The sequence below is a fragment of the Lampris incognitus genome, chromosome 5 (genome assembly GCF_029633865.1).
Source record: "Lampris incognitus isolate fLamInc1 chromosome 5, fLamInc1.hap2, whole genome shotgun sequence".
NCBI lineage: Eukaryota > Metazoa > Chordata > Actinopteri > Lampriformes > Lampridae > Lampris > Lampris incognitus.
The window spans coordinates 37,348,896-37,367,156 of record NC_079215.1 but is presented as its reverse complement, the minus strand read 5'-3'; the positions used below and the strand labels follow the sequence as shown (position 1 = coordinate 37,367,156).

General features: G+C 43.4%; 2 protein-coding genes across 2 annotated transcripts in view; one reads left to right on the top strand and one right to left on the bottom strand.

The window, feature by feature from the left end:
- prss12 (serine protease 12) overlaps window positions 1-7,184 on the bottom strand; it is a 36,880-nt gene extending 29,696 nt beyond the window's left edge. The window contains exons 1-5 of the mRNA XM_056280499.1: window positions 6,857-7,184; window positions 3,486-3,624; window positions 1,821-1,993; window positions 1,241-1,391; window positions 60-238 (exon numbers count right to left, since the gene is read on the bottom strand). Coding sequence (XP_056136474.1) covers window positions 60-238; window positions 1,241-1,391; window positions 1,821-1,993; window positions 3,486-3,624; window positions 6,857-7,184 — 970 coding nt within the window. The remainder of the gene's footprint in view (window positions 1-59; window positions 239-1,240; window positions 1,392-1,820; window positions 1,994-3,485; window positions 3,625-6,856) is intronic.
- A 466-nt stretch (window positions 7,185-7,650) lies between these two features.
- mettl14 (methyltransferase 14, N6-adenosine-methyltransferase subunit) lies at window positions 7,651-15,666 on the top strand. The gene is made up of 11 exons (XM_056280831.1): window positions 7,651-7,950; window positions 8,152-8,240; window positions 8,354-8,441; window positions 8,838-8,915; window positions 10,506-10,593; window positions 10,850-10,940; window positions 13,157-13,298; window positions 13,526-13,618; window positions 14,312-14,428; window positions 14,661-14,871; window positions 15,178-15,666. Exons 1-11 carry the CDS (start codon window positions 7,885-7,887, stop codon window positions 15,483-15,485), a joined length of 1,371 nt encoding a protein of 456 aa, XP_056136806.1. The 5' UTR covers window positions 7,651-7,884; the 3' UTR covers window positions 15,486-15,666.
- The last annotated feature ends 2,595 nt before the right edge of the window (window positions 15,667-18,261 follow it).

The window sequence follows — 18,261 nt, the reverse complement described above, 5'->3', positions numbered from 1 at the left end:
CAGATGATCTGAGAGGTCTAGTCGGCTGATAACCAGACACCAGATGTGTGTGTGCTTACCTGTGAGTGGGTTGCAGGACACCCCTGCGTCTTCGGAGTGCAGACAGTTGTGCTCTCCCCAGCTGTTTTTAGGACATTGCTCCAGAGAAAGCTCATTACCTGTGCACCGCACCTCATCCAGCCACACATGGCCTGAGCCCTCGCCAAAATAAGCCTGGCCCCAAGCCCTTGCAACCCCACTACCAAAACAACATTGGAGAAAGAAAAGGGGACATGGCTTATTCATGTGACCAAAATTGAGTGTGGTAGTTAGTTTAAATAAATTTTTTTTAAAAAAAACTTGTGTGCGACATTTGTTAGCTGTATGATGGAAAATCTTGGCCTCAGAGTTTCAAATGTGGAATGTTAGAAATGCAATGAAACATGAATGAAACTGCCAAAGTTTTTGACAAAAGAAAAACTGTCCCTCTATGTGAGCCCTGCACACACACACACGCACACGATTGTCTACAGAGGGTGTGATGTTATGCATAGCTCTGTGGCACTATAGTCCATCCAGAGACAATGAGCCTGATTCACTGGATGACCCCCCAGATGTTCTTTACTGCTCACTCTTCCCTCTCGGTGTTTCCGTATGGAAAGAATACTTCACATACTTTGAGAGAGAGAGAGAGAGAGAGAGAGAGAGAGAGAGAGAGAGAGAGAGAGAGAGAGAGAGAGAGAGAAAGAGAGAGAGAGAGGTGGGGGCTGGACACCCACATCGATTCATCACAGATTTGTCTTCTATTAACTTTCCGTCATGTCACGCTTTCTCTTTTTCTCGCTTTTTTTCTCTTATTCACAAAATGTTTTGCTTCTATGCTAATCATTGGTCAGAATTAATATGAACACTAATGTGTGTTTATCAGTGAGTGTGTGTGTATATATATTCTGGTTCAGCTATATTTGTGAGGACCAATTTTTAAAGACAAAAAGTGAGTAAATTTTTCTAAAATGAGGACATTTTGGCCCGTCCTCACTTCTTCAAGGGGCTATTTTGGGGTTGGGACTTGGGTTACCATAAAGGTTAGAATGAGGATTAGGTTAATGCTAGGGTAAGGGTCAAGGTTAGGCACATAGTTCAGATGGTTAAGATTAAAGTCAGGGGCTGGGAAATGACTATAGTCAATGAGGGTCCTCACAAGTAAAGAAAAAAAAAACATGTGCATGTGCTGGTATGTTACCAGGTATGTGACCATCACCTTAGCCCCAGCTGTCTGCAGACCACCTCTGCGTCACTGTCGTCCCACTGGTCATCACATACAGAACCCCACTGCCCTCCGTGGAAGACCTCAACTCTGCCCTCTGACCTTGACTGCCCTCCCACCAGCCGTAGAGGGAGTGCCACTACTGCTGCATCTCACACACACACGCACACGCACACACACACACACACACACACACACACACATACATACACACACACACACACAAATAAACAGAAAGTCTGTGACTAATCCATACAGATGTATCTAGTGTATCTAAAAGTATACCTAATTGGCCCATACCACCACAAATGCTCAGTAAGTTCAGGAAAGAAAAAGCCGACATCAAGAGAAAGTCGTCAAGCAGAAAGTCAGCTACCATGAAGAAACTGTTTGTAACTCTTTTCCCATTACTTTATCCATTATTTATGAATGCAATGTAATTAATAATAATAATGGATTACATTTATATAGCACTTCATCCATGGTTCACGTCCCTTTATGCTCATATACAAACCCTCCGCCACCAGCCACACATAAGACATGTACACTGTAGTGTCTAATGAGGCAGGCCTACCTGGCTGCTGAGTACAGGTGACGGCTGCAGCCAGGGGACAAGCCCCTCCATTCCAGGTAGTCCTGGGGCACAGCAGCAGCTCTGACTCATCCCCCTTGCAGTGGACTGCCCTCCAGTGAAACTTGGACATGCCTTGACGAGACACAGGGTACACACGTGCACGACCTGAAGACCTGGTAGAGGGAGAGTGATGGACAGAAATGCAGCTTACTCAGTTAAGACCAGTGAGTCACAAGGTTGCTGTGTAAGCAGACAGCTTACATTACTCTATGAGAGCAGAAGCGCCCTTAAAGGTGCATCTCACATCTGTTTGTATACTTACTGAGACAGATCTATGACAGTAGAGCTTAAAATGAAATGCACATGGGCGTCCGGGTAGTGTAGCGGCCTATTTTGTTGCCTACCAACATGGGGATCTCTGGTTCAAATCCCCATGTTGCCTCCAGCTTGGTCGGGCGTCCCTACAGACACAACTGGCTGTGTCTGCAGATGGGAAGCCGGATGTGGGTATGTGTCCTGGTCGCTGAACTAGCGCCTCCTCTGCTCGGTCAGGGTGCCTGTTCAGGGGGATGGGTAACTGGGGGGAATAGCGTGATCCTCCCACGCGCTATGTCCCCCTGGTGAAACTCCTGATTGTCAGGTGAAAATAAGCGGCTGGGGACTCCACATGTATCGGAGGAGGCATGTGGTAGTCTGCAGCCCTCCCCGGATTGGCAGAGGGGGCGGAGCAGTGACCGGGACAGCTCGGAAGACTGGGGTAATTGGCCAAGTACAATTGGGGAGAAAAGGGGATAAAAATCCAAAAGAAAAAAAAGAAAAAAGAAATGCGCACATATGTCAATAATCTCCCTTTCTGGGGCTGATGTGGTCAGGGTTTCCCAGCCAATAGGTGTCAAATAACTTTGCAATTTGAAATTCAATACCGCCATGCAAAGGTACAAGTGGTGAACATCTGCCCTCTCTTTCTTCTTCACTGTGCACGTTTGCTGACTTTTGTTTAAATGTGTATGTGGGCAAGTGTGTCCATGTCAGCATGCAGTGTCACAGCATGCACAACGTTTCCGTCCTCAAAGGAAATCACTGGCTTCCTCTGTTGACTGCACACCAGCTGAGAAGCACCATCTTCCCGTGAGATCTATCGCTAGCCCTCCATTACCCGAGGGATCCAGGGAATCCATGCCTCTGCTGGCATAACGTCATCTCCAGGTCAAGATTGTTTGGTGTGTGTGTGTGTGTGTGTGTATGTGTGTGTGTGTGTGTAGAGAGAGAGAGAAAGAGAGAAAGAGAGAGAGAGGTAAATAGCTGAGCGCTGAAGGTATTTGAATACCTCTGGGGAGTTAGGGGTGGGGAATGTGAGGGTCACACTAAAGTAGACGACAATGGCTTTTTGTGATGAAAGGGGGGAGGAAGAGAGGACTTGAGACAGCAGGGCAAACAAACTGAAGAGAGGAAAGAAAATTGTATTTGCATCTCTTTGAGTTTATGTATGCATCTATGTATATATATATATATATATATATATATATATACTGTTTGTATGTGTGTCTGTGCGTTTTCACATCTCTATGAATTTATAAGTTTGTGGGTGTATTCACGAATGCATGCATGCATGTGTGTGTGTGTGCGTGGGTGTGTGTTTGTGTGTGTGTGTACGTGGTCTCTCACCTGTTGGCCAGCTGTCTGCACACCACTGTAGCATCTTCATCTCCCCAGTCATTGCTGCACATAGACCCCCAAATTCCCCCCAAATAGACTTCCACCCTACCGTCCAGCTTAGTCCGGCCTCCCTGAAGACGCACTGAGCCTGGAAAGAGATGAAGATGGGGGTGGAATCTTCTGGAGTCATAGATGTACAATAATCTAACCTTTTGAAAGAGAGAGATTGGAAAGTATAGAAGACTGATAGACCAAAGTTCTGTATATTATAACCACATGAAAAATGGAGAAAGTGAACCAGAGACAGCCAGCAGGAGAAGGGGGGGGGGTTATTAAGAAGTAAGGCAGAAGAGAGGGAAGAGTTAAAAATGAGAAAGCAGTAGTCAGAGAGACAAAAGGGTGTAGGTAGAGAAGCAGACGGATGGAAATCTTGACTACTATTGTAAAGAAAACACACACACACGTACACGTTTTACTGAAGAATGCATTTATGAAGATGTCAACAGGGTAAAGGAATGACTGAAATCTGTGTGCCTGCGAGAGATAGCCTAGCTACCATGTGTGTTACCTTAGGGAGCTATATCACAGGAGTAACCTGGTCGCTTTGAGCTTTTTATTTGAAATCTTATGGTGGAGACATAAATTCTTTCTCCATCCAGTGGCCTCACAGGACAGTGATAAAGCTCTTTGGCTCATAAGGGCATCTGACACTGCCAAGATGGTAGAACCCCCACACAAAGGCATACAAACAAACAGGTGCACAAACACACACCTCTTAATGTACAGTGGTGCTTGAAAGTTTGTGAACCTTTTAGAATGTTCTATATTTCTGCATAAATATGATCTAAACCATCATCAGTTTTTACACAAGTCCTAAGAGTAGATAAAGAGAACCCAATTAAACAAATGAGACAAACATATCATACTCGGTCATTTATTTATTGAGGAAAATGATCCAATATTACATATCTGTGTGGCAAAAGTATGTGAACTTTTACTTTCAGTATCTGGTGTGACCCCCTCCCCCCTTGTGCAGCAATAACTGCAACTACACGTTTCTGGTAACTGTTGATCAGTCCTGCACATCGGCTTGGAGGAATTTTAGCCCATTCCTCCGAACAGAACAGCTTCAACTCTGGGATGTTGGTGGATTTCCTCACATGAACTGCTCGCTTCAGGTCCTTCCACAACATTTCGATTGGATTAAGGTCAGGACTTTGACTTGGCCATTCCAAAACATTAACTTTATTCTTCTTTAACCATTCTTTGGTAGAACAACTTTTGTGCTTAGGGTCGTTGTCTTGCTGCATGACCCACATTCTCTTGAGATTCAGTTCACGGACAGATGTCCTGAGATTTTCCTTAAGAATTCATTAGTATAATTCAGAATTAATAGTTCCATCAATGATGGCAAGCTGTCCTGGCCCAGATGCAGCAAAATGGGCCGAAACCATGATATTACCACCACGTTTCACAGATGGGATAAGGTTCTTATGCTGGAATGCAGTGTTTTCCTATCAACATAACACTTCTCATTTACAAGTTCTATTTTGGTCTCATCCATCCCCAAAACATTTGTCCAATAGCCTTCTGGCTTGTCCACATGAACTTTAGCAAACTGCAGATGGGCAACAATGTTCTTTTTGGAGCAGTGGCTTTCTCCTTGAAACCCTGCCATGCACACCACTGTTGTTCAGTGTTCTCCTGATGGTGGACTCATGAACAATAACATTAGCCAACGTGAGAGAGGCCTTTAGTTGCTTAGAAGTTACCCTGGGTGTCTTTGTGACCTGGCCGACTATTACACGCCTTGCTCTTGGAGTGATCTTTGATGGTCGACCACCCCTGGGGAGCGTAACAATGGTCTTGAATTTCCTCCACTTGTACACAGTCTGTCTGACTATGGATTGGTGGAGTCTAAACTCTTTATAGCGATGGTTTTGTAACCTTTTCCAGCCTGATGAGCATCAACGTTTTTTCTGAAATCTCCTTTGTTCTTGCCCTGATACACTTCCACAAACATGTGTTGTGAAGATCAGACTTTGACAGATCCCTGTTCTTTGAATAAAACAGGGCGCCTACTCATGCCGGATTGTCATCCCATTCATTGATTGAAAACACCTGACTCTAATTTCACCTGCAAATTAACTGCCAAGCCTAGAGGTTCACATACTTTTGCTACTCACACATATGTAATATTGGATAATTTTCCTCAATAAATAAATGACCAAGTGTAATATTTTTGTCTCATTTGTTTAATTGGGTTCTCTTTATCTACTTTTACGACTTGTGTGAAAATCTGATGATGTTTTAGGTCATATTTCTGCATAAATATAGAAAATTCTAAAGGGTTCACAAACTTTCAAGCACCACTGTAGTCAGCATATCTGCATTTGATCCGGAGAGAATGACTGATAGTGCTTTCTTCAACATAGACAAATAAACCTAGACATACCTGCACACACGCACACACACGCACGCACACGTGGACTCACTAGGGGAGAAGGTTTTAATAACACACCCACCTCAGAGTGTAATTACGCAGATGTCTGAAATAATTTATCCATCGTGTGTTTAAAACACCTTAAGAAGCCAGTTAATCCCGATTGTGTGTGCCCACACCAATGCTAAAAATACCACGGGCGAGCTGTTCTGAGCCAAGTGGAAACCACATACACCATTCCTTTCATCCCTCTCTCCGCTCTCTTTATCACCCCATGGCAGGAGCAGAGCACACTTTATTCAATTTAGGAGCCTTGGGGTGATGTATGTAGTGGTGTAGTGGAGGGTAAACACACGTAAATACAATTTACCCACTATTTTATTTGCAAACTTTTATTTAACCATTTTTGTGAGGCTGACAAATCTTCATTACATAAATTCATGTAAATAGTAAACAGATGTAAGTTACAATAAATAGTGTATGTCAAGCGGGAAAATACATGAAATAATGTTTTTTTCTGAAAATATTGCCTTTAATGGCACTTGGTTGCCTAATGAAGACAACTGACTGAAGATCATAGTATACCCACCTTTTTGTTTCCCGTTACATCACTGGATGGATGCATGTAAGTTATCGTATTAGTCAACCATATTCTATCTTCTTAACCTTAGAACTGACATGTTCTCATACACATGCAACGAACCTGTTAAACACACAATAGGCAAATACCTTTGAACGGATTGTGGCACAAATGTGCTTGGACTTGCCATCTACATACACAACTCACACCTGTGGGACAAAGTCTGCAAGTCTGAACTACTTTTTGACTATCTGAGCACATCCGAGTCCTACAATGGCGTTAATAAACATAAACGCGCACAAATACACAACGTCAGAGAGTACTTGATTTAGCCATAGTTGGCAATGCAGTGCCTACCTTGTTTGCAGTCGCAGTACCCCCAGTCCACCCTGCCTCTGCTGTTTCGGAAAAAGCACCAGGGTCGGATCCTGCCGTCCGGATTGCGGCACTGATTGTGGTCTCCTATCCCTTTATCCGGGTAACGCTCCTGAAAACCGGCCACCTCGTTCCAATACATACACCGGGCACCGGACTCTGTGACATCTATTGCCCCCCTGTATAATCCCTCTTTCCCACGGCTCCGGACGCAGCTAGTGAACGGGAGGACAAATGAATCAACGTCGCTACAGTGACAAACAGTTTTAGCCAAAAGCGCAGCAGCTAAAACCAGAAATGTCCCTTCCATTTTCCGTCTTTAGGACTGGCTCTTCATTTTTTCTGCGCCGGGGTCTTGTTCGCAGGATCAGGTGAGGACGGGGTTCACCCTCATAGTGGCGTGTTTTCAGAGAGGCTCCTTGCTCTCCGTGGGGTTCACTCAAACGGGGCTGGGTGTGAACAGTTTAATCGAAGACACAAAAAAAAACTCACACGGATGAATTAAACTCTTTATGTTGTTTGGGCCCCATGCAAGCGTGCAGACAGCAGCATTTATCACATGTTGGGTTCCTGTACTTTGGGATATAATCATTAGGAGATCTGGGGAGCTGGACGAAACGTGGGCAGTCTTTTTTTTAACAACTTATGATTTAAACATTGTCACACCAGTTTCTGTGAGATGGATATGTCACTGATTAGAAAACAATTCAATATGTGTTCTACGTTACTCACCAGCCTTCATTCACCCTCACTCTTTGTGTTATAGTGGTAAGTCATGTGCGTCTACCCTCAAAGCAGCTGGAGAAGCTAAACGGCGCCCCCAGTGTCTGCAAAGGACCGCACGGAACAAACGCGTCGCCTTGTGATGACGCCATCCAAATGCGCGGGGCTCAATCACGGTTACTACCGGCCCATACCTTTTGTTTTTGAACGTCACTTTAACCGGAATTTTTGAATTTAACAGCGCAAAATTACTGCAGAAATCCACTAGAGATCAATACGAGTTAAGAATGAACAGTCGACTGCAAGAGATCCGTGAACGGCAGAAGCTCAGACGGCAGCTCTTGGCACAACAGGTAAAATGTATTGGATCTGCGGCTCGTTATTAGCGCCAGTTTGCCAGTGTGTGATGGGATGTGCATAACAAATGGCAAATTTGATGCGTGGAAATATTATAAATACCATTTTACATTCCAAAAAAATGTATAGTGTTCTGATTCAGAAACCAGATTAACAATTACACCAAACACTGCTTAGCCCATTATCATTGTCCACAGTTGGGAGCAGAAAGCGCAGACAGTATCGGCGCCGTACTAAACAGCAAGGATGAGTTGAAGGAAATAGAGGAGAATCGAGAAATCTGCAGGCGAGTTTTTGAAACGTTTGTGCGCACGATTTTCTTGATTTTCAATAAAGAAGCTAAGAGTGGATTCTTTGAACGAGGACGTTTAATTAATTGGAGCCAGTTTTGCTTTGCAGGGCTTCGTTTGACCCTTCAATTTCTTCGTCCAAACGGAAGGCTCAGACGGAAGGAGAGGATCTGGAGGAAGATGTGGAAGAACAAAAGGTGGAGTTGGTTTTACATTAGCACACACACACATTTGTGCCATTCACTTTAATTGACACACACCGTGACCTAAACGCCGAGACAACGTTGACAAACTGTACAGCGGCGTCCAAAATGTGCTTGACGAACTGCACAAGACAGCGATACAAACATCGTGTTGCTGTCTTGTGCTGTCTCAAATGGCTTTGAGAAATGGAAGCTGTCTGTTTCGATGTTGCTCAAGTGTGCCTCCGAACTTGAGTACTCCTGGTTAAAGAATCAGTTTTCTTTACGATGTTAAGTTCTCTCATCTCTGATTCTAACGTTTTGTGTGGTTAAGCAGAACAGCAATTGTGCAGCAGAAAATTTCTGACAAAGTCATTGAATGTGTATGTGCATGCATGTTGGGGTATATAGGATGAAGTAGAGGTGCAGCAGCCTGAGGAAAGCAATCCATATGAAGAGGTGTACAAGGACTCAAGTACTTTCCTCAAGGCAAGTAATCCCCCTCATCACACACCCTTCGACAGTTTGGGTCCTCAAAGACACTGAATGAAACATAAGCAATCCTCTCGGCACAGATATCGTCATGCCTTGCTGATATTGCCGCATGGATGAAAGAACGACACTTCCAGCTTAACCTATCTAAGACTGAGCACCTTGTCATCCCAGCCAGTTCATTCTTACAACAACAGATCAATATCCAGCTCGGATCAACCCAACTCATGCCCACAAAGTTTGCCCGAAACCTGGGTGTCATGATTGATGACCAACTAAGCTTTAAGGTTCACGTGGCCTCAATTGTGCAGTCGTGCCGATTTGCCCTGTACAACATCAGGAAAATTAGACCCTACCTATCTGAGCATGCAGCACAACTCCTGGTACAGGCTCTTGTTATATCATGCATTGACTACTGCAACTCCTTACTGGCAGGTCTCACTGCATGCACTTTCAAAACTCTGCAAATGATCCAGAACGTGGCGGCACATCTGGTCTTCAACCAACCCAAAACACCACATGTTACCCCGCTGTTCATATCCCTCCACTGGATCCCAGTTGTTGCCCGCATCAAATTCAAAACCTTAATGCTTGCTTACAAAACAGCAACTAAAATGGCTCCCGCCTACCTGAACTCCCTCATTTAGGTCTACAGTCAGTCCTGCTCACTACACTCTGCTAATGAAAGGTGCCTGGCACTTCTGCCACAATGGGACCCTAAGTCTCTAGCCAGACTCTTCTGTAGTTCTCCGGTGGTGAAACAAGTTACCAAACTCCATTCGATCCACTGAATCCCTCTCCATCTTTAAGAAGACCCTTAAGACCCAGCTTTTTCTCAAACACCTCCACACCTGATGGTATTCATAGTATTAAAAAAAAAAAGAAATTGCTTCTATGCACCCTATGCATTGCCTTTGTGCACTGCCGGTTGACACCTATGTCCTGTCGGACATTAACCTAGTTTTTTGGCACTTACTTGCATTGATGCTTCCTGACTAGATCCTTGCTTGTGTCGTATTAACTCAGATGTACGTCACTTTGGATAAAAGCATCTGCTAAATGAAATTGTAATTGTAAATTAAGATATAATTATTAAAGATGATATTGTGCCTGTGCATGTCTATGTGAGTATGAATGCTTGTGTGCGTGCGTGCACAGACAGGCACACATATTGCATGTCCACACACTTGATTACCTTCTCCCACCTCTTTATAGTATTTCTCAGTACAGATAAATGTCACATTCTCACCTCCCTGTTTTCTTCCCCTCTGCTTACCTCTTTCACTACACTAGTCCAGTGATACTCAACCATGTGCCATAGAGGGCTGAGAGTGCAAAGGGTTTAATTCTAAGTGGACCCCGTAACAGGTCATTTCTCTGTTTAGTCCTCCTCTTTGGTTAAAGGTGTGCTAACCAGTGAATTCAGCTACTACAAGTCCAGTTGGAATGAAAACCTGCCTACTCTTGGGTCCTCCGTGGCACATGGTTGAGTACAACTGCCTTAGTTTCTCACCATTTATAGTTGTACATTATATTTAAGATTTTTAAACTGTTATTTATGTCTTTCTTTTTTTTCCTTGATTTCAGGGCACCCAGAGTCTGAACCCCCACAATGACTATTGCCAGCACTTTGTGGATACAGGACACAGACCACAAAACTTCATCAGGGATGTTGGTGGGTGTATATGAAAGCACGTGTGTGTTTATTTGGGTTGAATTCTAACTATAGTCATAAACGATTAACTGAAGGTTGATTTCATTGCCACTGAGGAAAAACATAAGCATAAACTGAATGTTTAAGTCATAAGCTGTATTTAGCTGTTTTGTTAAAAATTTATTATTATTACCTGTGAACACTGGCAACTATTGAGCAAGATTATTCCTTACAATTTGCATTCCTAATACTAATACTTATGTGTTCTGTGGTTCAGGTCTAGCTGACAGATTTGAGGAATATCCAAAGCTGAGAGAGCTTATCAGGCTTAAGGATGAACTCATCTCCACCACCAACACCCCTCCCATGTACGTTAACACATACTGTTGTTGGCTTTTTACTCGCGAAGCGTTTACTGCGCTTACGGTAACATAACTAGTGTAAGTTGTTGTAAACTCTCCAACTCTCCACAGCTGTCTGTCTCTCCTCCGCTCCACTGAGCTCCATGTGGAGAGGCTGAGCCCTGCTCACGGTGAAACAGAGAGCAGAGGAGACGAGAAACTAACATGACCATAAACAACAGCAAAACACGATAGACTGTTTATTTATGTTATTTGCCTAATCTATGTGCACTTTTTTAATTTCAGCTCGGTATGGGAATTTCGACTGCGTTTTCGGCGGGGCTGCTTGGGAGTGGGGGGCACGGACTAGAAACTATTCACTGAATTTACAGAAAATGTGCTATACCGTGATATGTATATTTGTCAGGATATGCAATAACCTACACTACCGTTCAAAAGTTTGGGATCACCCAAACAATTTTGTGTTTTCCATGAAAAGTCACACTTATTCACCACCATATGTTGTGAAATGAATAGAAAATAGAGTCAAGACATTGACAAGGTTAGAAATAATGATTTGTATTTGAAATAAGATTTTTTTTTACATCAAACTTTGCTTTCGTCAAAGAATCCTCCATTTGCAGCAATTACAACATTGCAGACCTTTGGCATTCTAGCTGTTAATTTGTTGAGGTAATCTGGAGAAATTGCACCCCACGCTTCCAGAAGCAGCTCCCACAAGTTGGATTGGTTGGATGGGCACTTCTTGCGTACCATACGGTCAAGCTGCTCCCACAACAGCTCAATGGGGTTCAGATCTGGTGACTGCGCTGGCCACTCCATTACCGATAGAATACCAGCTGCCTGCTTCTGCTCTAAATAGTTCTTGCACAATTTGGAGGTGTGTTTAGGGTCATTGTCCTGTTGTAGGATGAAATTGGCTCCAATCAAGCGCTGTCCACTGGGTATGGCATGGCGTTGCAAAATGGAGTGATAGCCTTCCTTATTCAGAATCCCTTTTACCCTGTACAAATCTCCCACCTTACCAGCACCAAAGCAACCCCAGACCATCACATTACCTCCACCATGCTTAACAGATGGCGTCAGGCATTCTTCCAGCATCTTTTCATTTGTTCTGCGTCTCACAAACGTTCTTCTTTGTGATCCAAACACCTCAAACTTGGATTCATCCGTCCACAACACTTTTTTCCAGTCTTCCTCTGTCCAATGTCTGTGTTCGTTTGCCCATCTTAATCTTTTTCTTTTATTGGTCAGTCTCAGATATGGCTTTTTCTTTGCCACTCTGCCCTGAAGCCCAGAATCCCGCAGCCGCCTCTTCACTGTAGATGTTGACACTGGTGTTTTGCGGGTACTATTTAATGAAGATGCCAGTTGGGGACCTGTGAGGCGTCTGTTTCTCAAACTAGAGACTCTAATGTACTTATCTTCTTGCTCAGTTGTGCAACGCGGCCTCCCACTTCTTTTTCTACTCTGGTTAGAGCCTGTTTGTGCTGTCCTCTGAAGGGAGTAGTACACACCGGTGTAGGAAATCTTCAATTTCTTAGCAATTTCTCGCATGGAATAGCCTTCATTTCTAAGAACAAGAATAGACTGTCGAGTTTCAGATGAAAGTTCTCTTTTTCTGGCCATTTTGAGCGTTTAATTGACCCCACAAATGTGATGCTCCAGAAACTCAATCTGCTCAAAGGAAGGTCAGTTTTGTAGCTTCTGTAACGAGCTAAACTGTTTTCAGATGTGTGAACATGATTGCACAAGGGTTTTCTAATCATCAATTAGCCTTCTGAGCCAATGAGCAAACACATTGTACCATTAGAACACTGGAGTGATAGTTGCTTGAAATGGGCCTCTATACACCTATGTAGATATTGCACCAAAAACCAGACATTTGCAGCTAGAATAGTCATTTACCACATTAGCAATGTATAGAGTGTATTTCTTTAAAGTTAAGACTAGTTTAAAGTTATCTTCATTGAACAGTACAGTGCTTTTCCTTCAAAAATATGGACATTTCAATGTGATCCCAAACTTTTGAACGGTAGTGTATATGGGGATATGAGATTTTGGTCATATCGCACAGCCCTAATGGCATGGTATACTCACCACAACCTCTTATTTGGCCAGTTTGCAGATAATTTAGGCATGAAGATAGTGACTCCATTTGAGATTTACTTTATTTTTAAGAGTCAAGTATTATTGCTTCTTTGATTTCTTTGTGTTTCCAGGTACCTCCAGGCTGACCCAATGCACTTTGACTTACGGGATTTAAAGTGCAAGTTTGATGTGATTCTGCTTGAGCCTCCTCTCGAAGAGTACTACAGGGAATCAGGCATTAGCCATACTGAACGCTTCTGGACCTGGGATGATGTGTGTTATTAATTTGGCATATAATTTGTTGTTGATGTACACTTATGTGTGTGAATTTGTAAGAGAAAGGAGGAATGGGACAGTTAACATAAATTATTTTTTGTATCATGTCAATTCACAGCTTACTTCCATCGTAAGATGATTGGTATATTCACTATGCTAGTATTGTATTTTTCAATATGTTAATTGACAGCTAACTTCCATATTCTGCTCTGCATAATTTTCAGATCATGAAGCTGGAGATTGAGGAGATATCAGCTCTGCGTTCCTTTGTCTTTCTCTGGTGTGGTTCTGGTGAAGGCCTGGACCTTGGCAGGATGGTAGGCCAACACTCAAAGATGAAAAAAAGACTGTTCTGTTGTTGCAGTGATGATTCCCAAATATCAGTGATTTTTTTTCTTTCTTAATCAGTCTGTGTGACTTTAAAGTGGCCTCTTATTTCTCTTCCTGCCTGTTAGCCACTCACACACACTTCTTGATCAGAATGTTGAGGCATTGCCATCCGGTGTTGTTTTGCACTGTTCTGCCTCATTCATTCTGTGATGTGATTACAGTAAGCCAGGATGTTATCATCTAGGTTTGAAGTGCCTCTGATATGAGATAATGAAAAATAATTACACTCATCCTTAACTCTTCCCAGGTTGACCGCCAAACCCCCCCATAGCCCTGGCTGGAATAATTTTAAGTGACCAATCTAGCACATGAAAGATCTCCATCCCATACATAAACGGCTTCATGTGGTTTTGTCCATGTCTTGTCCCAGAGAGCTTAATTGAATAGCTAACAATAATACTATTGTCAGTCGGTCATCTTTCACCAAACTACATGTGGCCTATCTGTTTATGTTTGAATCCTTAAAAATTTTGATAATGACCAAATTTACTTAGTTTAATCAGGTTTTAGCATGGATGCTTTTGTCAGAACTGCCAATGTTATTGTTCACACTGCACTACTAGCTCGTTAGTTACTGTTCCGACTGCTCAGTTTGCTTACCAACTATATACCCATTTCAGTGTTTGAGGAAGTGGGGTTTCAGAAGGTGTGAGGATATATGTTGGATCAAGACCAACAAGAATAACCCAGGCAAGACTAAGGCCTTGGACCCTAAAGCAGTATTCCAAAGGACCAAGGTGCCACCTACACAACCACCCATATGGCCACTCGTACACTCACTCCTTTTTAAAATGTAATTGATTACAGATTGCATGGTTCAAGGTGTTCAATATAATTAACTACTTCAGTACATAACATAACCAGATTTTTTTTCATGTTAAAAATTAATAGATGTGAAGTTGTACCATTTGCTCCAATATACATTGTGTATGCATGGTTAACCAACACAACCATCGGCACCTCTGACAGGAGCACTGTCTGATGGGAATCAAAGGGACAGTCCGTAGGAGTACCGATGGGGATTTCATACATGCCAACGTGGACATTGACCTAATTATAACAGAGGAGCCAGAGATAGGAAATGTAGAGAAGCCAGTGGAGATCTTCCATATCATCGAACACTTCTGTTTGGGCCGGAGGAGGCTGCACCTGTTTGGACGAGACTCCACCATCAGACCAGGTGACGTGTGGGATAGGATGGGGGAACACATCTTTAGATGGACATGAATACCCTTTGAATGCTAAATGCTAAGACCTCATTCTTCGTCTATGAAATCACAGACAAAGCATCATATAGGTAAAGATCATACCGGTGAAAATACCGTATATAATGTCCTGTAATCTTGAGTTGACCATATTCATATGCAGGCCATTTTGTTGTCACATTACACTCAGGGTCTGAAACTAAAGTGAACCGCTATGTCTTACTGCTGTGTGCCAGGTTATAAGTCATCATATAAACAAGCTCTCCTTGTTTGATGTCTAGGCTGGCTTACTGTCGGGCCCACTCTGACTAACAGTAACTTCAACTCGGAGGCGTACGCTTCCCATTTCGCCATCCCCAATTCCCACCTCTCCGGTTGCACAGAGGAAATTGAGAGGCTGAGACCCAAATCTCCCCCAGCCAAGCTGAAGTCCGATCGTGGTGGTGGAGCATCTAGAGGCGGACGTGGTGGGCCAAATGCAGGAAGAGGGGGAGACAGAGGCAGGGAAAGGAACAGACCAAATTTTCGTGGGGAGAGAGGAGGGTTCAGGGGAAGAGGAGTGCCGCACAGGGGGTTTCCACCTCGATAGAGCACAGAACTCATAAACACCATAAACTGATAAAAAAATTTAAGAAAAAAAAAATCTTAATTTTTTTACTATTTTTTTCCACACAGATGTTGATACTTGCCATGTGACTTGGAGTAAGTAGATGTGATTAAAATCTGTTCATTTTGGCTGTTGTATGTATGTGGCATACTCAAATGGGGACTGTCACAATAAACATGTTTTTTTCAAATTGGGTTCTGTTAATGTTATTTCCTTAGCACACAACAGTTTAATGGGGTTAAACAAGGAGGATTTTTCACAAGCTCTGTACAATAATAAATAAATTCAACAAAAAAAGATAGCATCACACAGCCACACTGAGTGAGAAAATCTGAGCTTCCTCTTCTGGGGTAAAATGCACATTAAGATCAACCTCAATTGATAAATTTGTCTGCATCATCAAGGTATTGATACTTCATATAGTGTGGCAGACACATGAGGGTACCAGAGCTTCAGACAAAGTAAGAAGTGAGAAGGGCCACATGCTGGCATTAGCCAACTAAACTGGGTTTGCTTTGTTGTGTTTATACCAAAGCACTGCTACTTTCAGCCCCCGTCATTCTCACCTTACTGGTGTGGGTGGAAATGGGCTAAAATGAGTGTTTGCTTACCCTTTAAAGTTCTTAGAAAATAAATTCAATTGACTTTGAGAATTCAAATGAAAATCCACATGTAGGGCTGGACAATATGTTATATCGATGTCGTGGTTTAAGACTAGATGTGGTCTGGGATTCTAGATGTCATAATATCGGGATGTGACATAAGTGTTGGTTTTCCTGGCAACACTGTGGCCCGGTGGTTAGCACTGTTCCCTCACAGCAAGAAGGTTCTGGGTTCAAACCCCAGGCCGTCTCAGATCCTTTCGTGTTCTCCCCATGTCTGCGTGGGTTTCCTCCCACCATCAAAAAGACATGCATGTTAGGGTTAATACTCCTGTCTGGCAATGGAAAGAAGAACTGGAGTTGGTCTGCGGGTGCTGCAGCTGCCCACTGCTCCTATACACTAGGATGGGTTAAATGCATAGAACACATTTCATTGTAAGAATACAATGTCAAAATAAAGTGGCTTCTTTCTTCTTAAAGGCTGCATTACAGTTACTACTACTACTTTCGGCTGTTCCCGTTAGGGGTCGCCACAGCGGATCATCCGTTTCCATTTCTTCCTGTCTTCTGCGTCTTCCTCTGTTACACCAGCCACCTGCATGTCTTCCCTCACCACATCCATAAACCTCCTCTTTGGCCTTCCTCTTCTCTTCTTCCCTGGCAGCTCCATATTCAGCATCCTTCTCCCAATATACTCAGCATCTCTCCTCCACACATGTCCAAACCATCTCAATCTTGCCTCTCTTGCTTTGTCTCCAAACCGTCCAACCTGAGCGGTCCCTCTAATATAATCATTCCTAATCCTGTCCTTCTTCATTACTCCCAGTGAAAATCTTAGCATCTTCAACTCTGCCACCTCCAGCTCCGCCTCCTGTCTTTTCGTCAGTGTCACTGTCTCCAAACCATATAACATAGCTGGTCTCACAACCATCTTGTAAACTTTCCCTTTAACTCTTGCTGGTACCCTTCTGTCGCAAATCACTGCTGACACTCTTCTCCACCCACTCCACCCTGCCTGCACTCTCTTTTTCACCTCTCTACTGCACTCCCCGTTACTTTGGACAGTTGACCCCAAGTATTTAAACTCAAATGCCTTTGTCACCTCCACTCTTTGCATCCTGACCATTCCACTGTCCTCTCTCTCATTCATGTATAGGTATTCCGTCTTGCTCCTACTGACTTTCATTCCTCTTCTCTCCAGTGCATACCTCCACCTCTCCAGGCTCTCCTCAACCTGCACCCTACTCTCACTACAGATCACAATGTCATCCGCGAACATCATCGTCCATGGAGACTCCTGCCTGATCTTGTCCGTCAACCTGTCCATCACCATTGCAAACAAGAAAGGGCTCAGAGCCGATCCTTGATGTAATCCGACCTCCACCTTGAACCCATCTGTGATTCCAACCGCACACCTCACCATTGTCACACTTCCCTCATACATATCCTGCACCACTCCTACATACTTCTCTGCAACTCCTGACTTCCTCATACAATACCATACCTCCTCTCTCGGCACTCTGTCATAAGCTTTCTCTAAATCTACAAAGACACAATGCAACTCTTTCTGGCCTTCTCTATACTTCTCAAACAACATTCTCAAAGCAAACATCGCATCTGTGGTGCTCTTTCGTGGCATGAAACCATACTGCTGCTCGCTGATCATCACCTCTCCTCTTAACCTAGCTTCTTTTACTCTTTCCCAAATCTTCATGCTGTGGCTGATCAACTTTATACCTCTGTAGTTGTTACAGTTCTGCACATCGCCCTTGTTCTTGAAAATCGGTACCAGTATGCTTCTTCTCCACTCCTCAGGCATCCTCTCACTTTCCAGGATTGTGTTAAACAATCTAGTTAAAAACTCCACTGCCATCTCTCCTAAACATCTCCATGCCTCCACAGGTATGTCATCAGGACCAACTGCCTTTCCACTCTTCATCCTCTTCATAGCTGCTCTCACTTCCTCCTTGTTAATCCACTGAACTTCCTGATTCATTATCCCTACATCATCCAACCTTCTCTCTCTCTCATTTTCTTCATTCATCAGCCCCTAAAAGTACTCCTTCCACCTTCTTAGCACACTCTCCTCGCTTGTCAGCACATTTCCATCTCTATCCTTGATCGCCCTAACTTGCTGCACATCCTTTGCAGCTTGG

Bases quoted from the DNA above. Each gene is read 5' to 3' on its own strand.
- mettl14 (XM_056280831.1), top strand. From the start codon at position 7,885: ATGAACAGTCGACTGCAAGAGATCCGTGAACGGCAGAAGCTCAGACGG. The intron at 10,594-10,849 runs GTGGGTGTATAT...TCTGTGGTTCAG, and splicing joins AAACTTCATCAGGGATGTTG to GTCTAGCTGACAGATTTGAG. The intron at 10,941-13,156 runs GTACGTTAACAC...TTGTGTTTCCAG, and splicing joins ACCACCAACACCCCTCCCAT to GTACCTCCAGGCTGACCCAA.